At 40.2% G+C, this 22,418-nt stretch overlaps 1 protein-coding gene across 1 annotated transcript in view; it reads right to left on the bottom strand.

Moving 5' to 3' along the window:
- CACNA1C (calcium voltage-gated channel subunit alpha1 C) overlaps positions 1-22,418 on the bottom strand; it is a gene marked incomplete at its 5' end in the record, with an annotated part of 495,815 nt that overhangs the window by 147,902 nt on the left and 325,495 nt on the right. The window contains 2 exons of the mRNA XM_082498635.1: positions 743-846; positions 21,355-21,551. Coding sequence (XP_082354761.1) covers positions 743-846; positions 21,355-21,551 — 301 coding nt within the window. The remainder of the gene's footprint in view (positions 1-742; positions 847-21,354; positions 21,552-22,418) is intronic.

The following is a 22,418-nucleotide window of genomic DNA, read 5'->3' as shown; positions in this document are numbered from 1 at the left end:
TTAATCAAAGCTACTAAAATGATGCTTTGCAGCAAGGGTTATACTGCAGAACTGAAACATAGCTAAATGTCTAGATGTCTTAGGGATGCTGCTTAAACAGTAGAAGAAATTCTCCTGCTTCTCTGTTCATCCTTAGAAAAGGTCAGAGGCAAAGGATCTTTTCTCCCTGCATCATGCTAAGCTTGTAATCCGCACAACAGAGAAGATGTGCTTATTGCATAAGAAACGTGCCCAAGACACTCTCCAGGGAAAATAGTGTCTCCCATTAGGCTGTGCCTTAGACATACTAAGCAAAGTGAAAATTTCTCATGTGAGAAGACATAATTTGGCAGGAATTCCATCCCACAAATGTGAAGGGGTTTGTCTCCTGCTCTCATTCCTCCTTCAGTCCCACTGACTCTTCTAGAGATTGAGCTATAATCCCCTTCTATGGTGAATGGTATGCTTCGCCCACAGGGGAGCATAATGTCCTCTTTCCACGGAGTACAGGTAGAAGTTTTAGGTAGAGGAACATGTTACAACCAAAGAGTTGTCTTGTATTTCTTTGATTTAGTCAAAAGACTCCTTCCATGCCATTAGGAATGCCATATTTTTCTATTGGCACAGCAATAGCTTAGGCCTTCTATTAAGGTTCCTGAAATCAACCCGCCGCTGCCCGTTGTTTTGGTAACCAGAGAGTAGGAATAGAAATACAAATTTTAAAAAATAAACAATAACAAAACATTTTCCTGGTACTGCTTACCCGCTAAGTACACCGAGAACCAAGTTAAGTACAAAAAATGACCCTATGATGATTAGTGTAACAAAATAGATCCAGGGCCAGTCCCTTCCTATGGCATCATTGACCTGGAAGAGTGGAATGATAATTAGTGAGACAAGCTCAGATTCTGAGCACTGCAAGGCTCCAGCCAAAGAGATCCCAAGTCACCAGCAATAAAATTTTCAATAGCAAGTTTTCTGGAAATTTATGACAGGTTAACATTAGTCATTTTGAATGCTCTGAGGTTGAATTTCTTTGTCAGAGAATAACACCTCTTGTTACCTGTATTGTTATTTGCAATGTTTGGACATTTTGTCAAAATATTTGAGAGCTGATGTAAAGTTGCATTCAGATTTTTAACCCCTCTGAAAGAATCCTGGTGACAGGGAAGAACTCTTATTATGGAGTCTTGCCCTGTAGCATTGGAAAAAGGACACCAAAACTGTCGGCTTACCCGCTCAACACACCAAGAACCAGATTTAGAACGAAAAAGGATCCAAAGATGACCAGACTGACAAAATACACCCATGGTAACTCATAGCCCATAGCGTCCTGCATCTGGAAAGACGAAGGAAAGTTAGAAGACAGAGAGGGAAAGCAGAAATGATTAGGCAAAGGAACAGATGGAAAGGTTTGTAAACAGAGCCTGTGGTTGGTTTACACATAACCATAAGCAAGTGTTTCTGTGTGTTGTTTCTCATGTGACTGCTCCTTTGATTGCTTTTTCCCTCTAGCTGTTTCCTTATGGGCAGTGATTAATATAGGCTGAGCTACAACCATGTGCCATACTAGCACTTCTTTGGATGCCCAGAGTTGCAGACTGTCACTTTCTGGAGTTTACTCACAGCACCACAAGGGTCCATCCGATGACTTCTAAACTTCTAGTCTAGCCACTGTACATGCTCTTTGCCGCCAGTGAAAATATTGGTAGTTTTTGCTAAGCATTGCCAGAACGTGTTGTCAGATCACACTTACTTCCCATGTATAGCCCAGGTACATTTACCTCAGAGAGAAGCATGTGGTAACTGTGGGCAAATACTGATCTTTCCCTGGCAACGCTCTGGTAATCTTCACAGTTTACCACAGTGAGAGCAGTTGCTGTATGCTTTTGAGGAAGGTCTTTACAAGGCCCACCATGTTCTGACACGGTCAAGTGTTTTCTAAAGCTTTCTCACAAACTGCCTTTCGCTCTCCTTCAAAATGTGATTCCTACACAACGGAATACTCAGAGACTTGGGGATTGTAAACTTAATGACATGAGCACAGGTCTGGCTTTCACACTATGATAAGAATCTGCAAATGAAGCAGGCAGACTATTATTTTAGCACCAGAACCTGTCTTATGTGTAGAGCAACTCTAGCACATAATAAAATACTGTATATATTCTAAAAGCATCTAGAACTTAAACACCATTTTATCTTGAAATCTCCTTCAAAGTTCAAAATTTTGGAAAGTTGCTGGATACCTTAATAGAATCTCACTTCCTTGATAGTATCAAAAATATCAGAGTCCCTTCTTCTTTACTTTTCATAAACACTTATCTCCTGAGCCAGACATATCATCATTAAAGAAACAGATGGTGTTTAACATTTCCAGGAGCACTAAAATGATTTATGAACGTAAATTGCAGACTTCTAAGTACCTAAAGGCATAAAGCAGCCCAGGTTCCTTTGTTTTCCATGCTTTTGAAAATTTTACCATATATTGTCCTCTCCTTCCAGGAAAACTCACTCTCCTTTGCTACCTAAGCATTTGTTGTGGTCGCAGAAGAAATATTCTTCCATACATGGGCACTGAGACACACTTCAGGGGAGGCGATCTGACTCAAGATTCATAACAACTCAGGAAAGGAATTTCAGACCTTCAGTAAGACAAGGCAGGAGGGTAACACTAATATAAGCAGTTCTTTGTGGATGGAAGTCCATTACCCATTTTTCTTTCAAAGTAGAGCCACTAAAGTCCTTGTCTGGCAATAGTCCACAGTCAATGGGCCGATCCAGAACTCTATCTCAGGGCTCCTTCAGCTGCGACTGAACTGAAGTAGACTCATTAAAAAATAAGCTCAAAATCTGTCTCCGTGAAAACAGTTCATCAGCTCCTTCCTCACAGGATAAATACATTTAGTGGTCAGAAGAGAGCATCTGAACATTTCTCTTCAGGAATCCAGGAGTCCCTCTAACATTCCTTAAGCATACTATCCAGTTTCCCTTTGAATACTTCTGTAGAATTGCTCAGTTAGTTTATAAATTATACTAATTATTCTTTATGTTTGCAAGCCACATTTACTCCCACATGACCAAAAAGTAGACACCTCTGGTGTGAAACACATCAGTTCTTTAAAGAGAACAAAACATTATGGTATATAAAGATGGAAGCAAATATTCATCTGAAATCACGGTGGAGAAATCAGGCAGGGAAAACGTAACTACCGAAACTGGAATTAAGTAAAGAAATGAGACTTAACATCCTCTCTCTTCTACAAAGAACGCCACTATCTATATAAAGCAATCCACACACACAATAAGTATGGATGACTTTGAAAAACTGCCATAAGAATTTACCAGTGCAGGCACAATGATGACTCAACTTCCCGCTAATTATGATAGATGGTGATAAAAAAGCCTCAGCTGTATGGATGGTATTTATCTATTGACAGTTTTTTTTTTTTTTTTTTGTCAGCTGGGAAAGTCGGCTGGAAAAATAGAACTTCTCAAAGCTGTGGTACAAGTGAATCCTAAATAGCAAATACCAGGGTGCCAGGTACAGAATTCAGGTGCCTGTCCTTTTCTACTACTCTGGCATGAAGAAATTTCCAGATGGCAAGAAGCTTCCATCGTGGCCTGGCAATGTATATAACTAGAATATAGTGTACTCTGGCTATTCCCAATGTCTAGCACAATTGCATAACTATTGTACCAGCTAGCATCAGCACAAATTAGTCCTGAAAAACAGACTTGCATTCTGGTACAGCAAAGCATTTGGGACTTCTCAGACTGAACATTTAAGAGGTCAGCTTTTCATCTCGTTTTTATTGCCCAGTCATATACGTAACAAAGACACTGAGAGACAGAGACAGTGATAGTTTCTCAAGTACAGAGCAGACAGCTGAGTATGTACTCTCTGTTGATGGACTCCCTACGTTTGGTGCTCTCATGTCTCATTTTCTTCAGTAGAAGGTGAGATTATTCCATTCCATACTGAGCCACAGATGACAGGAATGTATGTTATATGCTGATACAGCACCAGGTATTTAGTAAATTATGTTTAAAAAACCACTTTGATAGGAGACATTGCATTGTGAGCTTACTGTTTGCTCTTGAAAAATGTCAGCAGGAGAAATGCAGAGATATAGGCTGCTTGGCAGAAGTTGGGGGAAAAAAGAGAAATAGACTTACTCAAAACAGTAACAGCAACCTATCAAGATTCAAGAAACATCAGTTTCTTGGCTAAGATTGTATCCTTCCAATAATCTGGAAACAATTCCTCCAAAATGGAAGTATCCTAGAAGTCCGGGACATACTGTCCTCAACCAAACAATGCCCCCATACAGTTATCATTAAAAACTTTGCACCTTTGTTTGACTGGAACTGCTTCCTGGAAACTTATCCTCAGTTCTGCAAATATGTAGCTATTAATCATGTGTGTATGCATTCACATGTCCTGTTGACTGCAGCTGGAGGCTTTTACTGCAAGCTTAACTTAGGTGGTACAGCTGATTTTTCCTAATTATGCTATTGAAGTGGAGAAACTGCAGAGGGTCACGACAAGATCAGAAGGAGTGTTACCATTACACACTGCTGAGTGCAGAAAAAACGAGGTCTGCAGAATATGGTTTGTAGTGTTGCCTATAGTGAACAGAAATGGGTTCAGTTATAGGTTACCTCTCTAGGACAGACAAGTACAACTCTTCATACACAGTTCAGCTCTCTGGTCACCAAGTGCACTTCTCCCCAAGCGTTTACTGTTAACCATACGAATCTCAATAGAAAAGGTGGATTATCTTCTAAATTTATGGTTCTGAACAAAGACTGTTGGACAGGGCAGGTCTGAATTACAATATTCTAGCTACAGCAGTCAAGGTGATCGCAACCTGATGTCAACTTAAGCATGCACAGGACAACTCTTACATCAGCTGGGAGCACAGCACTGGTGGGAATCTGCAGATTGTCATTTATAGAAATAATTCTGCTTCCTGAGTCAAACTGCCTGACCCTTCACAGCTCACATCTCAACACTCACATCTCGCTACTCTCAACACTGAGAAAGTTGGTACATTTCTGAACATTAATGCACCATCTCTCAGAGTCCTCAGAGATAAGGATCTTATATTCCTTCTCACGATCTGCTACATACCCTCTTCTGGCACCACAGGGACATCGTTTTGGCTCACTATGCTTCAGCTTTCCCATCTGCAAAGTGGGATACTACCTTGCCTCACTGGATAATGTCAAAGAAACCACTCAGCATCATGATGAAAAAAGGGTATTTCAGCATGTTTGAGGTCTGATGGACCTTGTGTACTTGATCAGAGCTCCTCCTTTGCCAAGCATCCTTAATTGCTATAATAACTATAGCATTTCAACATCCAGTTGAAGGCTTTTCTCTCAACGATACAGATAATCTCCTAGAAATAACACCAGGATTTTTAATTCCGTAATTTGCTGATCACAATTACAACCAGGAGCTTCAGTAGGGGCCAAGGAAAAACAATTCTGTTTTTTTTTTTTTCTATAAATAGACCTTTGTGTCTATGTCTTCTGGTTCTACAGAACTAGGTGAAGACATATTGGTAAAGCTACAGGAGATATGCATGCTTTACTTGTTTGGAGATTTTTCTTTTCCCCAGAGATAATAGTCTGGGCCCATTTTGCAAGTATCTCATCCCTTACACAGGCATCATAGTTCAAAGATAATGTTAAAGGCATATTATCTATTGAACATAATGGTTCAGCATCACCAAGCACATAGTGGGGGTCTTTCAGTCACTTAATGGGAGAGGCAGACACAATTCACTAAATTCTGCTGACTTTATAATTCCCACACCCACACACTGACGTTTTGTGCCAAATGTCTTTCAAAAATAACCAAAAGTTATAGGAAAAGTTTAATCCATCATAGAAGGGCAGCTGTCACTGGAAAGCAACAAGCTGAAGAAAAAAACGAAGTCTGTCTTGTTCAGTGCACAATACTGGAGAGCTGCAGCTTAATGGAAAGTAAGTTAGTTAGGACACCGGGGCTAGTCTTCTATTTCTTGAATGAATTGCTAATTGATTTCTAATGACTATAGAATGTTATGATAGCCTTTTTAAAATACAATCAAGTGCTTCAAGTATTCTATAATGAAGCGTATAACCTTTCACAGAGTAACGTTAATCAAGAAGACCAGAGTACTCAATAAAATTGAAGGGCTGTAAATTTGGAAGTTTGGTGTAGAAATACTATTTTATGCAGCCCGCAACCAATCTGTGGAATTCACTGCCTCAGGAAAGAACCTGGTCATACGTAATGGTCATGGCCAGCAGCAAGATCTCTAGCTGAAACCAAAACTTTCTTGCAATGATATAGGGAAATAAAGTTGGAGAATACTGGGAGAAGGAGACAGCAGAAAGAAGAGGCAACACTTAATTGTTGCTGAATATAGCTTCCTGCTTTTCATTTTGAAAACCATCTTTTTCAGGTAAAGTACTTAAGTACTTCATAACTTCATGGATGAGTAGAAGGGATTTCCTCAGCTTAGATCAAAGATCAAATGCTACCTTCCTGACAGGCATGGCTCAGGTGATACATAAAAGGCCATGCAGATACTAATGTGAGATTTAAATATTTATCATGGATCAATTACTAAGTAGAGAGGTTTGGATTCAAACATAAATTTTCCTTTTCTACTCCTTCCTTCCTTCTCTTCCCATGAGTATTTGAGTGTAAGCATTTCACTCACACATATACTTATGGAACCAAAACTTTAAACTCCGCTTAACACTAGAAACTTTTTTCATAGGCTAACGTTCTCTTTTACACTGCAAGGGAAAAATGTTTTCCCTAAAATTTTTTAGTCAGAACTCAGGTACAAAAACAATTAAAATAAACAGAACTTCACCCTTTACAGCTGACAATATTAAAGATTAAAAAAAATCTACATCACAGACAATCAGTAAATTGTACATCTCAGGCAAGGGCTATGTAGCCTAGAGAGGAAACTACTTCTACTCTTCTATTATTTCTTTGGCTTCCATTATATCTTCATGATGCTTTCATGATAGTTAAAGCTTTGTTTCTGAAACCCACAGGTTGACTAAAATGCCTTGCATTTATACAGTCAAGAAACAAAAAAGGTCTCATAAAACCAAGGTAGGCCTTCAGAAGTAACTGAGGCAGGGTGAATTTCCCAGAAAGTGTCTGGATAACTTTGTCCAGTGAAGCAGCAAAACTTTGAAAGATTCATTTTTCTGCCTTTCCTCATGCTGGATATACTATGTCAGCAGAAATAGCTGAGGAACAAAATATTAATCCCAAATGAAAAAAAGGGTATTGCTGGTAGTTCCTAAGAACATCCAGCTAAAAACTATAACTGGTGATAGCATGATTTTTGAGGCTGCTCTGCAAACAAAAAAGAAACCATTTGTTCCATAAATCATTCTTTTCTGGTGAACTTCTGAACTGCAGAGCTGATTCAGGCTTAGGAACACCTTGGCTCTGCAGTACTTGCAGTCTTTGCCCTGAAAACTCTTGCTAGTACCCCGAGCCAGCAGAGGACTTGTGAAGGTTTGACTCCTTTCTTTCTCTCAACTTTGTCTTTGCAATCTAAGACACCTGACAACCATCTCTCTAGCAGTCATGCTCTTAAACAACTCTTAGGTAACTATGGGATTGCTTCTGCAGCACCAAAATACTGCACGTCCTGTATCTGCTGATTTGTTTGGAGCCTGAACAGTGTGAGGCTGCTGCATATCATGTCAATAAAGACATGAAAAAAAGAACATTTTAACTTGAGAAATCCCTGGCTGGTCTCCACATACACCTCAAGCAAGTCTCTACACCGTATGTATCCATCTGACTTCACCGTTCACAGAAGAAGCAAGAAAAGGATCATATTTCCTATTACCCATCATATATCCTTAAAACTGAATTTAGACTTATTGCATTATTATCCTAAGGATGAAGACTGCACCTTGCAAATCCTTCAATATTTAAAATCTAATTAGTTGTCTTAGCGTGGTTGGGTTTTAATCCAGTACTCACGTATGTGCATAATTTAAGGCATATGAGTAATTCCGTTGAAGTCAATGGTCAATATTATTGTTACCAGCAGAAATGAACTGATAGGCATAAGTGCTTTGCTTGAATGGGACAGGGCACAGAATTGGGAGAAATATATGATAAGGAGCTAATTTTCCAAAATTTCGTGGGAAAAATTAGAAGTTTAATGTATATAGTGACTAAGAAATGACAAAAAAAAGCTCTAAGCACTTCAGTCTAGACATTCTAGTGCATCATGAGAAGTATTATCACTTATCTTGTCAACCTGAAATACTCTCTCAGCCTTCCTGAGTCTCTAAGACAGGTGATAAGGAGTGGGAATTTAAGGTCTCAGAGCTGACTCAAGGCCAAAGGACAGAGATGGGGGTAAAAAAATACAAAACTCCAAACCTCCTACTGAGCAAAAATATAAAAACTAAAATAAACTAGACTTGCCTTTATGGACTTAGGAACAATGGAATAAAATTGCTTCTGAATGGCTTAAAATATAAGCAAAGGACTCCAGATGCCTTTGCTCTTATTCTGGGTAGAATTTCTTTCCAAGTATCAACATCCTAATAGTCTTAAAGGGACTCTAAGTCACAGTTGCTCATTACAACTGTTCTGAAATACTCCGTATTTTCTAGCTAGCACTTTTAGATGGATGTGGAGGAGAGACTGGAGAGTTCAACCCAGCTTCAGTCTGAACTGATGACACTCTAAGGAAGGACCAGCGCTTGATCAGGTGCTCTTGTTCAAAATTGACAATCACATTTCTTTTATTTTGAAGTACTGAAAGGCAAATTTTAAGCTCAGTTGTTCTCTCCAAGCACTTATTTTTAAGGTTCTTCTTACTGTCTTACCTCAATTATGGAATTTTACAAATTCCATATATGCATTTTATATATACATACAGACATCTATTCTATATGTAGATAGACATCTATATGTGCATATAGACATCTATAACCTTCTTTCAGAGTGTATTCAGACGAGAAAGGCAAGACAGGACTGAATGAAGACAAGTGCACAGGGACCGTGAACCATGGCAGAGAATGCTCCAGATAGGTTATTCTGCTATATGGTCACTGTAGGATGAAAGCAAATAATGCAGGCAAGATTCATCATACGTGGGCAGCGGGAAGAATAATAAGATTCCTATGTCTTCCTCGGTTCCCCAATTGTTCTGTATGCTGTGTAGTGATGGAAAGAGCAAATTAAAATTCCACCCTGAGCTAGAAATATTGGCAATTTGTACAGAACTCTCTGCAGGAGCTAAATGGAGCCATTAACTGAGAAAGGACTGCCTTGGTGAGGACAACAGAAACACCAAGGGAAGAGATTAATTTGCAACAGAGAACCTTTGAGAAAGAATCAAAGAAACTGCAGCAATGGAAGATGAGTCTAGAAGAGAGAAGGGGAAGGGGGCAGACGGATCTGAGAAGATGGAGTCTGCAGAGGTTGCTTCTTCGCCCCTGCTAACAAAGACTGTGTTGAATCTGCTGTAGATGTCTTCACCCAAGTAGACCTGCTCTCAACCAGGTAAACTGCAATTCCTATTTTATTGTAGAAAAACTGGGTGTAGCTACAGTTCATTGTTATGCTGCCTGATCTCCCTGACAAGAGGGTGAAGTCTCCAGAACTGACCAAGCTTCCCACACAGCGCTACAGAGAAGACAAGTGAAAGCAGTGCTGGGCTCAACCTCAGAGTCATGAGAGCACACACTCCTGCAAAAGACACACCTGGCCTGGCTTGAACTTCTTGGGGAGACTGCGTAAAGGAAGGAGTCGTGCAGAAGAGTCCTGCAGAAGAGCCCTACCAGGCTGCTGCAACCTGTGCAAGAACAAGGCAAGTGTGGAGATCTAGAAGCACTGCCTTACAACCATGGCAGCAGGTGCTTGACGGCAAAGTGAAAACATGTCAAATAACTGCTTGAGCTTCTCTGAAATTATACAATCACAGTGGAATGGCATTTTGCTGTTATATGAACTCCCTTTAATAAAGGATACATAAAAGATGTGAAGCAAACTGTATTTGTTTTTTGTTGCATACAATATGCGGGAAGTGCACTGCTACCAGTAGAATTTGGCAAGCTTATTTCTTTATAACAGCACTGAGTCATATTTTCATCGCTCATTAAATGCTGGCCCCACCTTTTCAAGGATATGCACACTTTCTCAGCTGTGAAAGACTGCATAAAGTCTGAGACACATATAAAAACCCCAACTTTCAACCACCTAGCCCTGGATGACGGATACTGTATGCTGACACTGATTCCTTCCACTGTGCTTTTTAGCCCCCCGTGTATAACCACCAGACTCCACAACACTATTTCCTTCTTTGGTAAAGTTCTAGATTCATATTTCAGCTGTTTTCGGTTTAGGTGCACAATTTTTTTTGCAGTCAGCTGTTCTGTAACAGACTGAGTTATTATGGGAAATATAAGGTCCCTGTCTGAGAGTGGGAAGAGAATTAAAATTTGCATTCAACTATCAGCAGGTCAAAATGTCCGTAGCACACAATGATTGAGCTGAATTGTTTTTCCACTGCACGCTATATCTGTTGAAAATGCTTACTGATCCCTTACTCCTATGGCACAGTAGTTTGTGCTTGCTGAGGAGGGAAGTGGGCAATATTGACTTGGGTGTGTTTATTACTGTCTTAATTAAAGCTGTAATTTTGAATGGCCTTCACACAAGTTTACTGTACGATTTCAACTGATGGCAAAGGCCACTGGCATTTGACTTCACATTTTCATTTCAAAATGCAGGAATAAAAAGTTAGGCTCTTCTTTGACTTACAGAAAACACCAGGGTTACTGGGTTTTCTTCTCCCAAAGTTGCAACATCTATTAGCATTGGTAACATTCCAAAGGGCCATGGATTACCATGGCAAATCAACTATCTGAAGAGTGGATTTTGCTGACAAAACCTCAGCATATTAAATTTTGTTATTGCAAGTACCATTGGGAAATTCCTGTAGTCAGCTATACTAGGGGAGGGAAAACAGAAGTAATCAGGAATCTACCATTTACACCTCCTCCCGTCCCACCTGTACTCTCTGTGCTTTCTTGTGGGACTTTTCTATTTTTCTGTGAAAACTGGAGGGGGCTACATACCTCTGCAGCATGCTTGGCAAGACAGGGATTTTGAACTCCCACTGAAAACATTAGTTACACAGCAATAATCAAAGACAAATTCTGAGCTCCAATAAGCCTCCTGCTTTGCCACCTCACTCTCTTTCTCCAGGTTTAATATGTTAAAGAGAAAAAAATAATTAAATCCATTTCAATTCAGTTTAGCATAGAATAATTGTCCATGTAATTTTGGATCAATCAGACCATGTCTTCTGCCAAGACTTAAGGAAGAATTATTGGTATCATAATTGATTGCTCATGGTTACTTCTGTCCATAGTTAGCCTGGAAAGAATAATAATGTTTGCTTTTTTTTATTATTTATTTTGGAGAAGTAGTATTTAAAAGTAACGTGGGTGTGGTCACCAGCAGTCGAAATGCCCTGATGTTGCAGAAATAAAATAAACTAGAGGAGAATCGGTTTGAGAAATGTAGGCCTGGGAAGGACTTTTTGCCATCTTTTAGGCTGCCAAAGTTAGTGTCCTGGCCAGCTCATCTCAGTTCTTCCCTCCAGTTTCAACTAGATAAAGTGCTTCGCACAAAACCTATAGCAGTGCATGGAAAACAGACTCACGGCATTCTGTATCACAAAAACTGCCTTTCTGGTCCTGCGTTCCTGCACTTGCACGACCAATTCAAACCATTTTTGCCAAAGTGTTAATTCTAGACTAACTCCACGAAAGGCAGAGAACTGAGTCTACATCAGTGGAAGATCAGAACTTATCCTTCAGCATGCAGAGCAAACTGAGGACCTTGAGGGCAACACTGAAAAGAGATGAATGAAACATATTTAAAATGAATGAAGCGATGAGCTGGAGTTTCTAGAACAAAATAGAGGTTGAATGATATGACCCACCGATTTCAGAGTATCCCCTCATTCTGAGTCAGCATTGTAGCAGTGATAGCAGCCTAAAAATAATTCTTTGGAACCTATCTTCCAAAAACGCCTATGCAACTTCCAATGCAGAAATGCAAACAGACAACTAACTGCAATCAAAATCCCTCTGTGTAGGAATCTCAGCTATATATTTGCATGGATGCATTTTGGATTTAATTTGGTGGGTGCCTGTGCTGCTCAAAAGTGAAATATTGAAATTTGTTTATTGCCAAGTGATAAAGTAACTCATATTCTAGAGTGTGCTGGAACTGTTGCCCTTTGAGGATGTAAATAATTCCCTTTAAACTATTCCCTCAAAAGTTTTGGGTGTTTTTTTTTTTAAATGGTGGCTCAGCTCACTCTATGTCTGCATTGAGGCTGACTGTGTCATACAGACCAGCTGGGAAAGAACAGGCCATACACTGACCCATGCAGAGCTCTTAAAGATGCTAGGCCCAGACTGAGCAAGTCTTCAGAACTTTCCGCAAACATAGCCTGGAGTCTAGTATGCCAAGCCCTTGCTCTTGATCCATTCTGCTTGTTGATGTAGATGGCTGACAGACGATTTTCCTTACCTCTTCCCTACTTAACAGCTAACATAAACAGTGGCATTACTTTTGCCTTCTTATCACAGTACTCTTCTTGGTTCCTGAGCAGTAGGTCTTCTTAAAGGAGATGCTGTCATTGATCCATCTGCAGTGTTCTGCCTGAGTCAGGTCCCTATACAGGTAACAGCACCCATTAAGGCTCTCCATTCTCTCATGCGACCCATTAGACAAGTGGGTTAGCTCGTTGTATGAATTTGCAATTTGCAGAAATACAGTGTAGTGACCTTCAAAAATGATTTTGACTTGTGTGACTTAACCAGGATTTGAATTCAGGCCTCCAGAGGCAAAAGTCACAGAGCTTTACGTGAGTTGCCTTGTTCCTACGGAACTGCGTATAGCTTTTTTCCCTTTAAAAGGAGAAGATTGATCTTTGAAAAAGTTATCCAAAAGCCCAAAGGCTATTTAGCCACAGGGCTGATAGTTCTTTCATTACAGCTACTGGAGCAGTTCCATCTCTTACTGCTGCTCAGTTAGTTAAAAACCTTTCATCTTTTAAAGGCTTTGGAAATTCGCTCCAAAAGAATAAAGTGCTGATTTCAACCATGAAAATACCCCCTAGGTATTGTGGGTTTCCAAATCTAAAGATTTCATTTCATCTTAGAATTCTGGGCTTTCCCTCCCTGTGTCTGTTTATTTTGTATTTACATTTGCATAGCTGGTTAACCAGAAAGGGTTTTCTACCTGTTTTACTGTATTTCTCTTTTATAACTGCTTTATTTATCTCAGTGCAGAGTGACAGCAAATTCTATGACAAGTATATCAGAACAGCACTGATTGTTGCATGCACAGGAATACACAAGCACATGCTGTTCATAGATTTACATAGTCAATTAAATCCTTAAAAATAAAGACAACGAAACACAGTACTGTAAGCTGTAGATAATCACTACCTTCTTTACTAAGCGGAGGCAAGACTGTCAATTCTTTTTTCGCACTTGATCAGTACATCCCAGTTTCCTTTGCAGCCAGTCCCCAATCTGTGATATTCCTAGAAATCCACTCTACGTTTCAGATGATGAATCCAGCTTTCAGCTGGGAAATCACACCCAAGAGTCTCAAATAAAATGTATAACATCTAGAACTCATAGCACTCAGCTAATAAACCTTCATCTTACAGGCACACTAGCCACTCACAGATATTTTATAAGTACTAAAGGTTCACTGGAGAAATGACTATCAAGTAGCCTGAATGAGGTGCAACTGCATTATTGGCAGACATGACTGCCCCTTCTCTTTTTCTTAAGTCTTATCAGCAACACCAAGTAGGCAAGATCAGCATGATGTCCAGGACTAATTTCTTCTAGATATGCTTTAAAAATCCACAGTGTAGATGTTCTGTGGTAAATATTCCTCTGGTTGAGCCCTAAAACCTTAATTTTCTACTTCTGGTCACTTTGCATCTTTAAGGAGATGTGCCCAATATTGGTTTTAGGCCTCCAATTGGGTGCAGTTCAGAGCATTGGAGTTAGAAGGAGACAGTTCTAGAGGAGGCCACGGGCACAACTAAACTGTATGCTTGTGATGGTATGACCACCCATCATACTGAGCCCTCAAGTCCTGCTCAGGCAGAAATCCCACTGAAATCAATGAATAAGGCCAATATTAGTGGATGAATTATCTTTGCAGGCAAGAAAGACTTATTACTCACAGTAAGATTGGTGAGGGATTAGCTGTATTGCCCTTTGTTTTTAAAAGAAGATATTCAAACAAATTAAACTCAAAATAAACATGAGTTTTATAAATAGTTGGTTGTAGAGCCACCACTTTTTCTTTCCCAGGGTCTAGATAATGAACCAAAGTCTGTTATTCGCGAATCTGTCTAGTGGATATGGGTCCGAACTTAACAACTCTGAAGATGATTGTTTTAGAAGGCAGTGACCATCAGTTCTTGAAAAACTGGTAGTAGGCCCCAAGCAGTGCACCTGCAGAGTCACTTAAAATCCTAAGTCGTATAGAAATATCCCAGTAGCTTAGCTCTTAATTTTATAGCTCAGGGATAAAAGATTAAAGACAAGAAAGGTCTCTGTGGTGATTAGACAGCAGCAATTAGGAAAAAGTCTAAGGAAGAACAAAAGAAGAAAGAATAGAGAAAGGGAAACAGAAGGACAGGGCTATTAAAGAGGTCCTTCCCACGCAGGATCACTGGGCAGAGGGTCTCCACTAACACCTCCCCATAACCAACCTGAAGAAGCTTATTTTTAATGGAGAGTTTCTTTCCGTATAGAGGGAGAGGGCCGAGAGGTCCAAAGTTGAGGTCTGAAGGGCCCACGAAAACTTCATTTCACACAATAAGTGCCTATTTTGCATTGAACAAGTGTTCAGCAGCAGGCTTTTGTGGCCGGTGGCACCCGGCAAGTCACTGCTGTTACTCTCTGTCAAGGCAGCAGTACAGGCCATCGTGACAGTTGGATGTGCAGTTGTTCATGAGAAAAAGGAAAACAGATTTAGGTCAACTTTTATGCAAATTAGGTGTGGACACTGCTTTTTCAGTTCATTAATGCTGTAGCCCTTCAGTGCTCTGAACTATGGGCCTCTCCCCTTACCCACCACTGTTACAGCAGATGAAGATGAAATAACCTCTGCAGTCACAGAGATGGGTTGCTCATACTTGCGTGCTTATTCTTTGTAAATTTTTCACATCCATGCAAAACCCTGCCAAAAAGATGATTAAAAAACCTCAACCCCACAACAATAAAACCCCAACATTTTCTTGGAGGGGCGGGGGTGGATGGGGAATAAACACCATGGAAACACATAGACAGATATATTCTTAGAATCAGATCATTCTCTGGTGTGGAAAGCCTTACTAATTCAAGCCTAAGTGCTGCAAGAATAAAGGGTTAGAAGGAAAAACACAGCTGGCGAAAATTGGGGGTTGCAGCTCTGCGTTTAATGTCTTCCACTTTGTGGCAGTATCTTTGTATTCCTCACAACATCTTCCTCATTGGCTGCAACAGGCTGTGGGGGATGAGAAAAGCTCACAAGATATGTCAATGCTGTCAGCAAAGTAAATTATATCTGTTGTCCAGTTTGTTTGATTTCGTGATGGGAATTGTAAGGGTGACTGTGACTGTGAGCTCCAGTTTCAAGCTCATTTAGTAACTCTTGGAAGTATGATCTCACAGATTCAGAGATGGAAGTATCTTCAGACAGCCTCTTTAACCCACTGCATCTATATGTGCTAATCTATGCTGTCCTTGGGGATGTGATGCTTCTGAATGTTTCCACTGATTCAATCTCACTACGTTGTGGTTCTCAGTACACTGTAGTGGCTCTACTGCACTGTTTTAGACTATTAAAACATTTTCTTGCCTAGGGGCTGGGCAAGCGTACCAAGGATTGTTCAGTGAAATTTGAAGGAGTCAACTCATCATGTGCCAGTTCAGGCATCTCTTCCAGGGACAGGTTAGTGCCCTGGATCTCATCCAGACTGGCTTTAGTCCATCTATAATAATACGACACTCTTTAGTTTACAGTTAGAGCCTTGAAGTAAACTGTCCCTGGAGGCACTGCATGCTATTTTCAGAGACTCAACCAAGTATTCCAAAGTGTTGTCCAAACGACATGGGACAAAGCCAACGCTCCAAAACCGATGGCAGGCTTAAGGTTGCTCATTATTAATAATTATCAAGCAGATCAAGTACAATTACTCCATCCTAGAATTCAAGCTGTAATGGGCAAGCTGTACGCAGAACATCTCAGGGCCAGGTTCTCCACTACCCAGCAGTGTGAATAGCCTAATGCAACAATGTACGGTTGCATTTTGCGCTTGCTCTGCCCTTTGTTTTAATTTATGTATCTGATTGCCTAGATGCAAGGGAGTGGAGAGACCAGGCACATAAAACTGAGGCTGCAGTGGGCAGTTTTGCATGCGGTGTCACAGGGGTCTGGCTGCAGAAAGCAGATTTCACACAAAGATGAAAGCATTCCTAGAGACAGGGCACTGTCCGAATTGTACTTAGCTCAGAAGTGAAGCTTTCCCTGAAGGACAGTAACAAACTGATTAAAAATAATTAAAAAGAAGCCCCATTAGGGAAGGTTGAAAGAACTGAATCTGCTCAGATTAGAAAAAGATTAAGGGAAGACAACAAATGCCTACAAATACTTAAACAGGATGTTACAAACTGCACAGGGATTAATTTTCCTCCTTAGTCAACAAGACAATAAGAAATAATGGACTGCAGCAGAGACTGATTACAAAATACCAAATGACTCAATTTGTAACATTTGGATTTGCATCTGCTGCTGGAAGTTCCCAAGACTGAGGGGTCTTCAGAAATAGGCCTTGGTGCCTGCACAAGGGAGCGAGCTGCTAATGCTGGCTGATCATATATTAAGGATAGTTTGGGGAATAATAAGTTCCATCTTTCTACAGTGCATAGGAAAAATTATAATGTCACGTATCTTAAGAGGTGCCTGTCTACTCAAATGATTCTATGAACCGGCTGCATGTGAGACAAAGCCAACTGGCAGTTTATACTGGGACAAAGTAAACCTTGTAAGAGTGAGGAAGTGTAGGAGATGTGCTCCTATAAACACTTAATGCTTCCTTCGGTGAAGACCAATTCTTCAGCAAAGAGTCAACAAGGTTGTTTTGCACAGATTTTCATCCTGTCCAATATAGTTATTTTACATTAAAAATTTGGCTCCTTACAAGTAATTATCTTACCTGCCACTATAGCAGCTTCAAACTGTTTTCCCTAACATTTTTCTTTCACATTTCAAAAGAAGCCAATCTACTCACAAGTCTTGTCTGCTGAGGGAGAGAGGAGATTGGAAAGTGTACTGATCTTATTGATGTCAAATACTTCTAGGGAATAAAATTTTACTGCTTTCCTGTCTCTGATTATCTTTCTGTGAGGACGTGGATCACAGGCTGGGAAATAGCGCTCCGTGAGAGAGGAGACAGGCTTCACTACAGAGGTGAAAAGCTGGAGGAGGCATGAGGGGAAGCATGAAGAAGGAAGCAGGAGACTGAAGGTAAAATTTGAAGAGCTACTAAGTGGATTAGGAGTCCAGGGCTTGTGGAAGATCATACAGCTTTCTAACCTTTAAACATGCAGGTTTAACCTTGCAAAGTGTGGCACATGGCAGACATAGGTTTCAGGAAATTACCAGTATATTTTTCAGGGCAACATGCTGAAATGTGCTGGGGTCCCTCCATTCCCACTGAGAGGAATGCGGAGATCTAGGTACCTTTCAAAAGCTATTTTTCAGAAAACAGGAAGATATAATTGAAAAGCACTTATAGAAAAGCTCAAACCAAGGGAACTGCTCCATTGTTTAAACATTACCAGCCTCAGCTCTGAGCTTTATCTGTTGTTCTGCTGAGTTTTAGGTCAGGCTGGTATTTTCAGATTTAAGGAGGGAGCAAAGAAAACTCCCTACATCCACGTGTATCTCCTTGGAAGACTATCACAACAGACACCAAGGCCCTGATTAGGCATCTGTAAGTCTTCCTGTTGTACACATGACCGCATGTGGAAAATCGCAACAGCATGATCAAGATTTTACAAAATAGAAGGTGAGATCCTGACCTTTTGAATTTAATTGAAATTTTGCCGTTGATCTCAGCAGGACCCCAGATTCAAATTTTGGTATCTACTTTGAATTGCAGAGGAGCTAAGAACCTAACAGTCTTGAACTTGGAATGCTCAGCACTTTTAATACTAACCCATTAGCTTACATCATTAAGTTTAAGGAATGACCTCTGAAAATCATCACCTAAAATTTTCAGCTGCAAAATTTTCTGATTGTCACACAACATTTTTGTATACTGTTCTTCGATCCATGCTTTCCTTTCAGTGTAAAAAGGACAACCAACTCTCTATCGCAGGATGTAGGTAGAGAGAGGGGATCTTTAAGTCTGGATCTCTAATTTAATTAACTGTGCAGAATTATTTTCTAATAAAGCAAATCTTAATTTCCATGACCTCACTGTGGATCCAGGGGATCTTTCGAAGTGTCATCTACTTGAGAAGAGAATAACTTCCTATGTCTGCACTCTTGTGGAGACGCAGCCCTCAATGGGTTGTCTATGACAAGTCTACTCTTCCTTGGCTGAAAAGGCAAAGGCCAGGGAGTAGAGTTATATATGAGTCAGACTTCACTAAAGAATCAGTGGCTCACACGAAGTTTAAAATATTATGTTTATACCCTACCCCACTTACTAAAATTCTCCCTTCGCTCTCAGAAATTGAAAAGTTGCATCTTTTCTATTCTTTCCTATCCAAAAGTACTCTTTCTTTTGATCTCACTAGCTTAGGCTGGAATGCCCTTTGCATGGACTATAAAGCTTACTGTGTAAACCACAATAGATATGGTTTGAAACATCCACATATGAAACTACAGTGTGAATGTTTAGAGATGGTTTCTACACATAAATATAAAAGTCACAATGCTTCTCCATAGGTGTGCCCTGTAGTAATTGCCCAATCAAGATCTGCCCTGAAAGTAGCACAGTTCTCTCTGCAGAAGGAAATACCCATCACATCTCAGATACCTTCCCCACCGCATGGCAAACACTGATCAGTGCTGACTGTATTCACCAATACAGCACAAAGAGGCAAAAAGTCATGTGGGACGATAGTACTCTCAGGATTGTTTATGGCAGCTTAACTGAGTATGCCTGTCAGCTCAGGTGTTCAACTTTGTATTTCATGGTCTTTCAAAATAGGTGGTATGGTTTTTCCTTCACAAACTAAATTTCCTCCTCCTCAATTACTGAAATTTTATCTGCAGTGCTAGCTCTAGCTTTTGTAGTCTTGCCTAGGAATAACTGGGAACTGACGATAACAAATATTTGTTTTGTTCCCAAAGCAAGCATCTATCAAAACCATAGTCTAAAAGTCTAACTATACAGATGCCACTAAAAATAATGACCATCAATCTGTATTAATTTCAGATTTCAGTTCACCATAGTGTCTCTAAAGGAAAAAGAACAGCTCAGGAAAGCAGTGAAAAAAGCTGGCTAAGTACCAAAGAAAAGCCAACAGCTAAAATCCAGGTTGCTGCAGGCATGCCATAAAAAAATCAGACCATCTGCAGCAGTCATGGTAAAAAACCATTTAGCAGTGAGTATATGCTTTTGGCTCCTGTTATTAGATAACTGATAGCTGAGTTCTGAATGATTCACATCCAGTCATGCAAATGACGCATGGACCCAAAAGTGCGGGGATTGGCAGGGTCTTTTCTAACATGTGCCTTTGGAGAAAATGATGATAACTTGTGGATAGGTTTCGCAATACTAAGTAGTGTACACTGCCAAAGCTATTTTCATGTTTATTTCTGATATCTTTTACCTTCTTCTGTTTCCCCTGAACTACCTATAAATCCTCTCAATTGCACAAAGACTGGATGAATGCAAGCTAAATATGATAAAAAGACAGGTGTATTATAAATAGCAATAGTTGAGCAGTGGAGTGGTTTTGCACAGTTCCTTTTCTGACTTAACTTCTGTTCTTCTTCATGATTTTATTAATCTATACCCTCTTTTCAAGTAAGGGCAATTTTTGTGCTCTGAGACCCAGACCCCCCCTGTGGTTTGATCCCTGCCCTTTATCTCAGGCATTAGGAGGAAGCTAGAGTCACAATTCTAATCTAAATTTACAAGGATAAAGAGACAACTACTAGCTGTTCCACATAGAGAATATCCATGGCAGATAAGCTAAATCTTCAAAGGGAGTCTCGTGGACTCTAACTCACTGATGGGTAGAATGCGGCTTCAGGCTCACGTTTAAGAGAGAAGCTGATGCTGATGAACAATGCAAGATGCTTCAGTCCAGATTAGCCATTTGTGTGCTTTGGGTCGTCTTGAGCTAAATTCCATTGTGCATTGTAGCACAAGTTTTATTTACATTGGAAATCCTTCCATCTTGGAAAACCAGGTGTCATAGGTGTCATCTATGTCAGCCTTCAAAGTCATAGTCCGGGTTAGCCTTATACAGACAGGATTGAGCTGAGTCTGAATTACATTCCTGGACCATGACATATTCCTGCAAAACTTGATGGCAAGAGCTGGCTTACAGGTGAAGGCTAAATCTGATTTCAACTCCTATAGTATAATTGTACTGCCACTGAATTTCCCAGCACCTTAGTAATTACAAGGTAGAAACTAAAGCTATTGAAACTTCCAGAATTAGGGTAAAGGACAAGATCAGACTGCATTTAGATTAAAGATAATATCATGTTTCGGCTAAATATGTAACCATGATTGATACCAGTATCAGAATTAGGAGAATTTATTCTAATACTATTAAGATAAAAGTCATAACTAGGAGTAGTTCTGGCATGAAAAGGGATTTGTGAGGCCTTTCTTATAAAACCTACGAGCTGATCAGCGTAGTGCCTTTGTAACATTAATGCCATGGGTAGAGCACACAGTTATCTGTCACAAATACTTCTACATCAGTAATCTGGAGATGTACGAGATATTTCACTCCTGCAGAGAGGGTCTTTACATGACATTCTGCTCAGCAAAAGTACATTGCAAAACTTCAGTAAGCCGCATGCCATCTTTCAACATTAAAATATCAACGGAAAGTCAACACTTACGTTTGATTTAATTGAACCAGACAAACCCCCCTGTTTTACCCGCTACTATTCTGAGTTAATTAAAGCTCCATGCTAGCAACCGCGCTTTCGTTATATAGGACAAGCAAGAAAGCTAAAGCCCCAAAGTTTCAACATAGCTGGAGCACATGAGCAGGCCTTTCAGCTTATCATTTTCGGATACGTACCCAGTACAGTACATCTGTCCAGCCCTCCATTGTGATGCACTGAAACACCGTCAGCATGGCAAAAGCAAAATTGTCAAAGTTCGTAATGCCGTGCTTAGGTCCCTCCCAGCCTGCCTTGCACTCGGTGCCGTTCTGACACTGCCGCCCATGCGCAGACTGGGGGGCACAGGGAGACGGATCATCTTCTGCAGGTGTATCTTAAAGGAGAGGAGGGAGAAAACAGAGATGAAGAGAACTAATTGCTATTTGACACACTGATAAGTCAGTGAGGGATATCTGATTTTAACAAAAACAATTTGCAGTGAATTTGACAGCTTTCTCTAGGAACACACAAGAAACTATTAATTTTAATGGGCAGAGGGATGTTTTGTTGTGCTCCAATTACTTTTTGTAAAAATAACGGCCAAGCCATCAAGTTTTACAGTCAAAACTGAAACGTCTTTCAACATGAGAGGGAACACTGGATCGAGTCTATTACATTTCTTTAGGCTGCATGTTACAACCAGCGTTTTCGTACTGCAATCGCCTGGCATCTGGGTTAATCTTGGAAGGGAACTGCAGCACTGAGTGGCACTCTGTTGAAGGAGGCTGAACCCCTGCAGCAGACAGGCTTCAGTGCTCTGGAGATAGGTTGATATGGTGCCGGGCTACTGCTAAGTTACAGCAGAGAGTCTCTGGATCTCTGCTCTTTTAGAGTTTAGAAACCGTGTGGCATTTTATCTACAGCCCAGTGGCACTCAGAAGCTCCATAAGGCTCTGCTGCTTGATTATCCACCCCTTATTCTGTACAGGTGTTTCGAAAGATCGGAGAACCCATACAACAAACCTGCCTAGATGCTTTGGTATATGCAAAATCCTACAGAAAACACTTTTATAAGCACAAAAATTCCTGCGATAGGATTTTGTTAATATATGGATTCCAGAGCCTATTTATAACAGATGCAGGTATGCATGTGTGTGGGAGCAGATAATTATCTTTGTTTCTTATCTTATATGGCAAAAAATTTAATTTTCCAGAAGTTCTGATCACATTCTGATCATTAAAGCATGCCGGAAATAACAAT

The sequence above is a fragment of the Vanellus vanellus genome (assembly GCF_965231255.1).
Source record: "Vanellus vanellus genome assembly, chromosome: 1".
NCBI classification, from domain to species: Eukaryota; Metazoa; Chordata; class Aves; order Charadriiformes; family Charadriidae; genus Vanellus; species Vanellus vanellus.
Note: the sequence above shows the minus strand (reverse complement) of the source record. Positions and strands in the feature narration are given on the sequence as shown.